Source organism: Saimiri boliviensis, chromosome 9 (assembly GCF_048565385.1).
Source record: "Saimiri boliviensis isolate mSaiBol1 chromosome 9, mSaiBol1.pri, whole genome shotgun sequence".
In the NCBI taxonomy this organism is placed as follows: domain Eukaryota; kingdom Metazoa; phylum Chordata; class Mammalia; order Primates; family Cebidae; genus Saimiri; species Saimiri boliviensis.
Genome location: NC_133457.1, coordinates 369688 through 381614, shown reverse-complemented (window position 1 = coordinate 381614; position 11927 = coordinate 369688). Strand labels below are relative to the sequence as shown.

Genomic DNA, 11927 nt, shown 5'->3' with positions numbered 1-11927 from the left:
CTGCCTCTGTAATGGAACTGTCCTTGCTACCCTCCAACTAGTGAAAAAGCCAAAACTCAAATTGCCTTATCCACACTTCCAACAAGCTACATGCAGTGAACACAAAGAAAGGCCAGTCTACCTCCAATGGGTCCCACTCACACTTCACTGCTCATCACCAGACAGAAACAACCCCTTGATTGGCCTAAAACACAGGCCATTTATCCTGGACTTACTGCAGTAAGTGATTGTTGAGCTACGGCTCTCTGAGGTGTAACTCCCAGAATACAAGAAAGTGGTGAGGAAGCAAGCCAGGTGATGTGGAGCAGAGGATTTGGTGTGAGTATCTGCAGAGGACCATGGCCAGACATGGCCATCCTTCTAAGCTCAACTTATTCCCGTAACAAATTTTAGCCAGAGAAAAACTGTTGGACCTGATCTCTGAAGGATGGTCTTGCACATCGGAAGAGGACAGTCCAAGCTGAGCACTTCTTGGAATGATAGCTTCTCCCGGGCACAGCCTGGCCACACCTGCTTACAGGGCAGTTTCAATAGCCCTAAGGGCCCATACCATACATTCTGCACTGGTGGACCTTGCCTAATGAATAGCTCCAGCAAAGTGGGCCCTATGGCTGTGCACCAGCATGCATGTGCCCCCCTCTACTGAAGCTTCCCCCGAATCCATGGCAAGCAACTCCCACATCACTCTGATGGCACATGTCTCCATGGGCATGTTTTGCTTTACTTGCCCACCAGCCCATGGGAATGCAGTATGACTCCCAACCCCAAGCAACTGCAATTGCAAATGGAGGCTTGGCTGGCACAAAGCCAGCAAGCCCTGCCCTTCCCTTATGCTGACACTGTGCAGAGAACAGGGAGGGATGCTTCCACACACTGAGCAGGACACACAGAAGGCATGAAACCTGTGCTGGCCAAAACTTTGTCTCAAGCCAATACCACTAGTACAACAGCACCCAGAGTCTCCAGCTGGGGACCCCAACTTCCACCCAGATGCTCTGGCTCTAACAATCACATGAATGTCCACAGATAGACCAAAACCCCACATCCATTAGCACTCTGCTGCAGCTGCATCACCTCAGTCCCCCAAGCATAGTGGACTTCAAAATCAAGAAACCAGAGAGTTGGCCGGGCGCGGTGGCGCAAGCCTGTAATCCCAGCACTTTGGGAGGCCGAGGTGGGTGGATCACAAGGTCAAGAGATCGAGACCATCCTGGTCAACATGGTGAAACCGCATCTCTACTAAAAATACAAAAAATTAGCTGGGCATGCTGGCGCGTGCCTGTAATCCCAGCTACTCAGGAGGCTGAGGCAGGAGAATTGCCTGAGCCCAGGAGGCGGAGGTTTCGGTGAGCCGAGATCGCGCCATTGCACTCCAGCCTGGGTAACAAGAGCGAAACTCCATCTCAAAAAAAAAAAAAAAAAAAAAGAACCAGAGAGTTAACTCAGGACTCAATACAAGTGTCCTAGAGTTAGAGCATGCAGCCTAGAAGTTGTGAATTGAGCATTGGCCCCTTAAAATTTCCCAGGAATAAACCGTATCTGCTGAATTTGCCTTATATCTCAATTAAACCCTTAAGGCCACCAAATAAAAGAAAAAAAAATTCCATCCAAAGTTCAGCAACCTCAAAGCTTAAATGTAGATAAACCCTGCAAACATGAGACAGAATCAGTGCAACAATGATGAGAACTCAAAAAGCAGAGTGGCTTCTTTTTTCCAAATGACCAAATCACCTCTCAGCAAAGTTTTAGAACTGGAGTAAGGCAGAGATAGCTAAAGTAACAGAAGTTGAATTCAGAATAAGGATAGGAAAAAAGTTCATTGAGCTACAAAAGTTGTAACCCAACAGAAGGAAGTTAAAAATTACGATAAAACATTCTAGGAACTGACAGAAAAAGAAAACAATACATATAGAGAAGAACATAAACAGCCTCATAGAGCTAAAAATCATACTACAGAAATTCCATGAAGCAATCAAGCCTTAGTAGCAGAATATGCCAAGCAGAGGAGATAATCCCAGAGCCTGACAACTGGCTTTTTCAAATAAAGCAGGCAAGAAAAGTGAAAACAAAAAAATCAAGAGGAATAAGCAAAACCTCCAAGAAATGTGAGATCATCTAAACAGACCCAATCTATAACTGAATGGTGTACCTGAAAGACAGAGAGACTGAAAACAACCTCAAAGACATGTTTTAGGATATCAACCAAGATCAGGTCCCCAAGCTAGCTAGAGAGGCTAACATTCACATTTGGGAAATACGGAAAACCCCAGTTGGACACTCCTCAAGAATGTCATCCCCAAGACAGATAAACATGAGATTCTCCAAGGCTGAAATGAAAGAAAATTGAGTTAAAGGTAGCTAAAGAAAAAGGCCAGGTAACCTCCAAAGGGTAGCTCATCAGACTAACAATTAACCTTTCAGCAGAAACCCAAAAAACCAAAAGAGATTAGAGGCCAATATTCAACATACTTTAAAAAAAGTTCTAACCAAACATTTTATATCTGAACAAATTAAGCTTCAGAAGTAAAAGAGATAAGACCCTATTCAGATAACACTGAGGAAATTTGTTACCACCAGGCCTGCCTTACAAGAAGTGCTGAAGACAGCACTAAATAGGAAAGACAGAGGCAAACAAATTAAAGTACATAAACCAGTGACATTATAAAGCAACCACAAAACAAAACCATTTGTTTTACACAATAAACAAGTCTGAAAAATAACTAAGATAATGATGACAGAATCAAGTACACACATATTGACACTAACTTTAAATGCAAATTAGCTAAATGCCCCAAATTGAAGACAAAGTGGCAAGGTGCATAAAGGATCAAGACCCACTGGTATTATTGTCTTCAAGTCTCGTATGTCACACAAGCTCAAAATAAAAAAAAAAAAATGGAGAAAAACCTACCAAGCAAATAAAAAGACAGAAAAAAGCAAGAGTTTCAATCCTTGTTTTTGGCAAAACAGATTTTAGATCAACCAAGATTATAAAAAGATAAAGAAAGGCGTTACATAAGAGTAACTGGACAACATGCTAAATATATATATACACCCACACAAAAGCATCCAGATTAATAAAGCAAGTTCTTAGAGACAAACTTTTACACAACAGTGAGGGACTTTAATACTTCATTGACAATACTAGATAGATCACTGAGACACAAAATTAACAAAGATATTAAGAACTTAAATTCAGCACTGTGTCAAATGGACTTGATAGACATCTACAGAACACTCTAACCAAAAATAAACAAATATACATTCTTTTTATCACCACATGACACATACTATAAAATCAATCACATAATCAGGAATAAAAATCTCCTCAGCAAATGCAAAATAACTGATTTCATAGCCGTCTCAGACCATAGCAGTCATATTAGAAATCAAGACTAAGAAAATTCACTCAACAACATATAATTACATGTAAACTGAACACTCCTAATAAGTCAGAAAGAAAGAAGTTTTTAAAATTAATGATAACAAAGATATATTACAACATAGTAAAATCTTTAGGAAACAGCTAAGGCAGTGTTAAGACAATCATTTATAGTGTTAAGACAATAATTTATAGTGCTAAATGCTCACACATTAAAAAGAGATTAACTTGTAACATTAACAGCCTAACATTACAAGTAAAAGAACTAGAGAAGAAAGAGCAAATAAATCTCAAAGCTGGTAGAATACAATAAATAACAAAATTTAGAGCTGAATTGAAAAAGACTAAAAAGCTATTTAAAAAATCAATAAATCTGGGAGCTATTATTATTTTTAAAAATTAGTAAAGCTTGTGGAACTCTTATAAGGTTTTCCTCTTGCTTAAATTTTTCTGTGTATAATAAAATCTATAATGTAAGTAGAAGTACTGTACCTCTCTTTCTATTTGTAAGGTTCATAAATAATAAAAGAATTATTGTATACTCTAAGTCTTTTGTTAAATATCCTTTGATAGTGATTCCACTTACATCATATTTGTTCTGATATATTAAAAAAAAAATTGAAGACCTGCTTAAGGCTTTTTTACATTTTTAATACCTGTAGTTTCTCTTCATTATTCATTCTCTTATGTTTAGTAAGGGCTGAGAAACACTTAAAGACTTTGCCACATTCCTCACATTTTAAGGTTGCCTTCCAGTATATATTCTCCTGTGGTTAAAAGGGTTGAGAAGTGGGAAAAGACTGTGCCACATTCTTCACACGTGCATAGTTTACTCCAGTATGAGTTCTCTTATGTCTAGTAAAACCTGAGGACCACCTATAAGCTTTGCCACAGTCATCACATTTGTAGGGTTTCTCTCCAGTATGAACTCTCTTATGGTGGGAAAGGTCTGAGGGATACATAAAGCCTTTGCCACAGTCTTCACATTTATAGGGTTCCTCTCCAGCATGAATTCTCTTATGTTTTATAAATTCTGAGAACCACCTACAGACTTTGCCACATTCTTCACATTTGTATGGTCTCTCTAAAGTATGCATTATCTTATGTTTAGTAAGGTCTGGGAAGCTTTTAAAGGCTCTGCAACATTCTTCACAATAGTAGGGTTTCTCTCCAGTATGAATTCTTTTGTGTTTTGTAAGAGCCGAGGAGTGCGTAAACGCTCTGCCACATTCTTCACATCTGCAGAGTTTCTCTCCAGTATGAATTTTCTTGTGTTTAATAAGGTTTGGGGAGTAGGTAAAGGTTTTGCCACATTCTTCACATTTGTGGGGTTTCTCTCTAGTATGAATTCTCTTGTGTCTTGTAAGAGCTGAAGAGTGGGTAAACGCTCTGCCACATTCTTCACATCTGTAGAGTTTCTCTCTAGTATGAATCAGTTTGTGTGTAGCAAGGATTGAGGAGCGAGTAAAGGCTTTGCCACATTGTTCACATTTGTAGGGTTTCTCTCCAGTATGAATTCTCTGATGTCTATTAAGTTTTGAGGAGCGTTTATAGGCTCTGCCACATTCTTCACATTTGTAGCGTTTCCCTCTAGTATGAGCTCTCTCATGTCTAATAAAGCATGACAATGACCTACAGGTTTTGCCACATTTTTCACAACTGTAGGGTTTCTCTCTGCTACAAATTTTCTTATCTTTAGTAAGAATTGAGTGACACTGAGAAGCTTTGCCACATTTATTGCATTGGCATGTTTTGCTATGGATGGGTGACAAACACTGCTGAAGGTAATTATAACTACTTTTCTGCCCCTTGCAATTATTCACATCTTGCCAGACTTTCTTTAAGCATAAATTATCAAGGTCACAGCTTTCATATTTTCTTGGTATTACGTTTTTAGATGAATCTTTTATGTTCTGCCTTGGCAATATCTCTGCAGGGAAAAAAAACAAGGGTCCAGCTAAGAAAACAGTAACAAATTATCTCACTTATTTGACTAAGGTAAATATACTTTACAAACCTAAAATTATACTAAGCACATTGACACAGTGAGGCAATAAAATACCACACACTCTGATTTCTTTATAGACATATAAACTTAATAAAAATATACTAACCAAAATGCCTTTTTTAGAAATATGAAAACTAGCTGAGTATCTGCAGCACTGCAAGTAAGCAAAATGCCAACAACAATACAGAAGTGGAAGAAAAGTACTTTATATTTACCAACCACACCCATTCTTCATCCCCAATACAACTCCCAACTCCTGGCTTCTCCTTCCAAAAATAAAGAAAATAGTGTCACATGTGTCCATGCTTCTGGCTTTCTGTGGCCTTGCCAAAGACTAATTTTGAGGTTCCATGACAGTGCTGAAAGGAATGGTGGTATACTTTCAATGACAGGTTGGGTCAGCCGAGGTAAATGAGTGTTAAAAGAGAAAAGAGACTTCAGTACCATAGTCAGACAATGAGCATAGAAAGTGATTATAGGCTCTCAATTAGAAACATGGGAATCTTCTTTAACTGAACAACAAACACAAAAGCCCAGAGAAGACACATCCACAGAACAGGTTTGAGGGATTTCGAAAATCTCTAGCCTAAAAAATTGGTGCCATATTACCCAAGGTCAAAACCAAGTAATAAATATTTTGACATGTGGCTTTTTTTGTACAAATCACAACCAAAGATTACAACATAAACAAAACATCAGAACTATATGGCTAAATCAAAGAAATAAAGTGAGTATCCAGAAATCAATACAAGGAAAATAAAGATATAGATATTACCTGAAACAATGTGAATTCAGCCAGATCTATTTTTTAAAAATAAATTTAAAATTGTCATTTCAATGACGTTCGCTGAGTGAAATGGGAACATAGAAAACAAAATGAAATAACAAAAATAAAACTATTAACAAAAAAATAAAAATTGTGAAGCAGAAGTACAAAATAAGACTGACATGCACTTCAACATTTAAAAAAATATATATATATAACAAAAACAAGAAGCTCAGCAAATTTCAACTAAGATTAACACAGAGATCCCTAAAAAGACAAAATGTAACATAGTATTGAAAGTCAAAGACAAGAAGAGAATATAGAATGCAGGAAGAGAAGAGAAAGGTGTCATTTATATCATGCTCTTGCCAGATTACCAGCAGATGTATAAACAAATTTTTCAGGCAAGAACAAAGCTGGATAATATAATATACAACCTAAAATTCCAAACAAGAATACTATGTCCAGCAAAAGTATTCTTTAAAATGAAGAAAAATAGACTCTCCAAGATAATCAAAATGTAGATAAGTGTGTCAACAGAACTAATCTACAAGAAATGCATAAGGAAGTCTCTCTCATTGAAAATAAGATATGCTAAAGAACATCAAATCATGTAAAAATACATAACTCTCTGGAAAACATACGTATATACACAACTATGAAAATGTGTAGTAGTATTATCAAGGTTCAAAAAACACTTTGAATTATACTCTAACATTTAAAAGATATGTTTCAGCTAGTCCTTGATTTGTTAAACAGGAGAAAAATTAGAAAGATAAAAGCATAAAAATAATTAAAATTTTGTTAATGTATATGCAATAAAGTATATTATTAGTGATGTTGATAACAAAGTTGAAAGCAGATGTAATGAGTATAAATTTTTGTGTGCAACAGACGATAAATTGTTACCAGTTTAAAAATCAATGGTAACTTTAAGATATTTTCTGTAATCTCTATCTTTACCACATATAAAATACCAATGAAGACGAACAAAAAGTTAAGTTGGAGCCAAGGCATCCCACTATCAACTAGTTATTACACAAAGAAAGAAAGAGACAAAATATCTAAAACTGCCAAATAAAACAAAAGAATGGTAATAGTACGTTTTTTCAGAAAAGAATTTAAATATTCATGTACTAAGCTTACTAATCAAAACACATATACTGAATAAAAGAATTTTTAAAAAATTTTTTTTAAAAAACACTATCTAACTATACCATGTCTCCAAGAGACTCACTTCAGATCCAATTTAAAAAATAGAATGAAAATGGCAGGATAGAAAAAACATTCCATATAAGTCTTAACCAAATGAGATGAGATACAATTATATTAAATCAAAAACTGTCATATTTCATATAAATTACATCAGAATTCACAAGAGACAAAGTAGGATATTAAGTTATAGGACGCTTCATTCATTGAGAACCTATAAATATATCTGACACTAGTTTTTCCAAACACATAAAGCAAACATTGACAGAACTGGAACAACAAATAGGCACCAATATAATAATGGTAGATACTTCAATAATCCACTTTCAATAATGAATAATTAAGCAAGAAAAAATATGAATAAGGGAACAAAATCTTGAATGCACTATAAAGCAATTACATTTAACAAATGTATTCAGAGAGCAGAATACACATACTTTTTAATAACTCATGAAATATTTTCTAGATAGACCATCTGTGACACCACAAAACAAGTCTTAACAAATATTTAAAATTAAAATTTTAGACTATTTTTATAACCTGAATGAAATGAAGCTAGAAATCAGGGACAGGAGGAAAACTAAAAAACTTACAAACTATGAGAATTAAAAAACACATTCTTGAGTATGCTCTTGTTCAAGGGTTGGAAGACATGATATTGTGAAGATTTCCATATTGCCCAAAGTGACCCAGACGTTCAACATAACCCTTTTTAATTCCCAATTTTATTTTTCTGAAAATAGAAAAACAAACAAACAAACAAAAAAAACCACACCCACAAAATTATATGAAATTTCAAGGGACCATGAAAAGCTTGACAATCTTAAAAAAAAAAAAGAAAAGAAAGAAAGAAAAATATCAGAGGCATTATGCTTAATAATTTCCAGACACAAAACAAAGCTAAAATAAACAAAGCACATTAGTACTGGTATAAAGGCAGAACACCAAAGGCATGAAATAGAATGAAGCACAGATTAAAAACTCTTGCATAATGGTCAAATGAGTTACTTGCACACAATTTATTGATGCATTAGCCACAAAAGTCAATAGGTGAAAGTAATTTAAACTCCTTATACCAAATAAATGAATAAATATAATTTGAAATATAAAGACTACAAAATATGACTCAGCTTTTATAAAGCAGGAAATTTTATATTATCTATCATAAAGACAAATCTGGAAGACATTATGTTAAATTTAATAAGCTGGTCACACACACAAAAATACTGTAGGAATATACTTACATGAAATATCTAAAGTAGTTATTCACGTAAAAAGAGAAAACAGAATGACATTTGTAAAGAGCCAGTCAATGGGAAAAATAAGCAGTGGATTCATGTGTATTGTATATTTCTTTTTTTTTTTTTTTTGAGACGGAGTTTCGCTCTTGTTACCCAGGCTGGAGTGCAATGGCGCGATCTTCGCTCACCGCAACCTCCGCCTCCTGGGTTCAGGCAATTCTCCTGTCTCAGCCTCAGCCTCCTGAGTAGCTGGGATTACAGGCACGCGCCACCATGCCCAGCTAATTTTTTGTATTTTTAGTAGAGACGGGGTTTCACCATGTTGACTAGGGTGGTCTCGATCTCTTGACCTCGTGATCCACCCGCCTCGGCCTCCCAAAGTGCTGGGATTACAGGCTTGAGCCACCGCGCCTGGCCCGCATATTTCTTTTACATAAATAAAAATGTTCTAGTGATGTGCTGCTAACAATATATTTAACATAACAAAATTATAAAAAATGTTCAAGATTATAAATTTTGTTATGTATTTTTTACAATTAAAAATAAAACAACCATTGACCACCAACCAAAAAAAAAAAAAAAAGCAAGTATATAAGTCATAAAATGGGGCATATTTATACAGGCAAACAAACACAAAAATAACTATATTGGCAATAGACATACGGCTGATTCATATCTGACTTCTGTCCAAGCATTGTCTTAATTTGTACAGAGCTGAATACTGGCATGTAAAATTTAATACAGAAATAAAAATGAAAACACAATTAATGTGACATAGCCTGCTCTAAAATGAGACACAGGAATGTGAAATTGGCAGAACAAAATCTAACAAAAAAAATTAACAAAAAAATTGAATAAACATAATTACTACTAAAAAATTATTATTCTAAATAGCTACAGTTTTCAACTATGACTGCACATTCATAAAGAGCACATATTTTGGTGGCTTTTCTTATTTCAACTTTACTTTAGGTTCAGAGGCTCCATGTGTAGGTATGATACATGGCTGTATTATGTACCTCTAAACTTTGGGGTACTCCTACCACTCAGGTAGTGAGCACAGTACCCAATAGGTTGCTTTTTGGTCCTTGTCTCCTTCTCTTCGTTCCTCCTCTAGTGGTCCCTAGTGTCTACTGTTTTCTTCTTTATATTTACATATGCCCAGTATTTAGCTCTCACTAATAAGAAGAATATGCATAATTTGGTTTTCTGTTTCTGCATTAATTTACTTAAGATAATGGCCTCCATCTGCATCAACATTGCTACAAAGAACATAATTTTGTCCTGTTTTTATGGCTATGTAGTATTTCATAGATACGTGGTATCTATGTGTATAGATACCATATTTTCTTTATCCAGTCCACCACTATTGGGCACCTATGTTGATTCCATGTCCTTGCTATTGAAGCCCATGAAGTTTGAATCATTAGTGTACAATTAAAGCAATACCATTTCATTGAAAATGCATTAGTATCATTCATAAATACTTTTATGAGAAAATTGGAAGAAACAAGCAGTTAAATAGTACTGAATTATCTTCTGTATTATATCATCATTATTTTGCTGCTATTTTTATACAAAATGTAAAGGTTATAATGCAACCTTTAGAAGCAAAGCAAACTAGTACATTTCTAAATAATATGAACAACATAAATATTAAACAATATGGTATAAAACACTAACATAAAATGAACAATTAGAAACAAATGTATATAATCATTTACATAATATCGTTTGAGAAAAGTGAAAATGCTAATAACTTTTCATATTCAGTAAACAAACATATAAAAGATTTTAATGAATGTGAGGTGCCTATTAATTATATAATACATTTTATATAACATATACATTCAAGCACTTTACCTCAAAATTTCTGAAATTACAGGCAAAGTTGGCATACAGTGAATCAGAAAGTAAAAAGAACAAAATATAGGACATAGTCCTACTAATCTTCATAGAAAAGAAGATAAAAATTATAGTATAGTTATGTAAAAATAGGTAATAATTGGGATTTTACTATATGCTGGACAGGGTTGTAAGTAACCTATGATATTAGCGTTTTTAAGAAATCTATGAAGAGAGTAAATAAAATCAACTATTCAACCACAGAGTTGTCATACAGCATTTAAATCTCTATGCTCCTATGCTTAGTTTCTACTAAGAAAAAAATACTTTTAATCTCAAATAGATATTTAGATTTTCTTGTACTCAATTAGATTCTTTGTGCTCTGATGAAAGTTCTCAGTCTCATATTCTCCATGATCACCTGACTGGAAATTATAAAGAGAACATATGACACTTGTTCCTGGTACTTCTGGAATCTCTTAACCAAATTCTAACGTTTCCCCTACTCATCTCAAAGATATCTAATGTAAGGAACAAAAAGATCTTTTAAAACAGCTAAACACAGTGGTCTCCGAAAATGGGTGTAAATTTTCCCATGTACCTTAAAGCAATGGAAGAGCAGTAAGATTATAATAGAGTACTCAAAGAGTAATAAAAGGAGTTCGCCTCTCACTGTGAATGCATCAACAAATTATTGAATGGACAGAAGACTTACAGAATTTAAGAGCACAGTAAGTATACATCGGAAAAATGTTCTCCATCAAAGTAAGAGAAATAAAAATAGGCTTTTCAAAAATCAATTCCATTGGAACACAGCATTCCAATCCATATTTTAAACTCTGGTTTTCTCCCTCACTTTTGAAGCTTTCATATATATGTGTTATCTGATAAATCATTCATACTGAGCGTATGGCTATTCTTTCCCCTCTTCACACATTCCTGGAATTTTTCTATGCTGCACAAGGTAACCAGGTTTAGCTTACAGACTGTCCAACACAACCAACACAATGATGAAGTAATGCTGAGAAGAAAGGTGCTTGTCACAATACTAGAAAAACCGCAATGCCAAAGTCAACTAGGAAAGCAAAAGATTATAGAATCAAATGAAAAGAAAATCTCTTTAACTTAGAAATAACGGCCGGGCACGGTGGCTCAAGCCTGTAATCCCAGCACTTTGGGAGGCCGAGGCGGGTGGATCATGAGGTCAAGAGATCGAGACCATCCTGGTCAACATGGTGAAACCCCGTCTCTACTAAAAATACAAAAAAATCAGCTGGGCATGGTGGCGCGTGCCTGTAATCCCAGCTACTCAGGAGGCTGAGGCAGGAGAATTGCCTGAACCCAGGAGGCAGAGGTTGCGGTGAGCCGAGATCGCGCCATTGCACTCCAGCCTGGGTAACAAGAGCAAAACTGCGTCTCAAAAAACAAAACAAAACCAAAAAAAACTTAGAAATAACATATAAAAGTAAAAAG

General features: G+C 35.2%; 1 protein-coding gene across 1 annotated transcript in view; it reads right to left on the bottom strand.

The window, feature by feature from the left end:
• Positions 1-3810: 3810 nt before the first annotated feature.
• Positions 3811-11927, bottom strand: part of LOC101032489 (uncharacterized) — a 34701-nt gene continuing 26584 nt past the window's right edge. The window contains exon 4 of the mRNA XM_010335836.3: positions 3811-5312. Within this exon, the coding sequence (XP_010334138.3) occupies positions 4156-5312 (1157 nt within the window). The 3' untranslated portion in view covers positions 3811-4155. The remainder of the gene's footprint in view (positions 5313-11927) is intronic.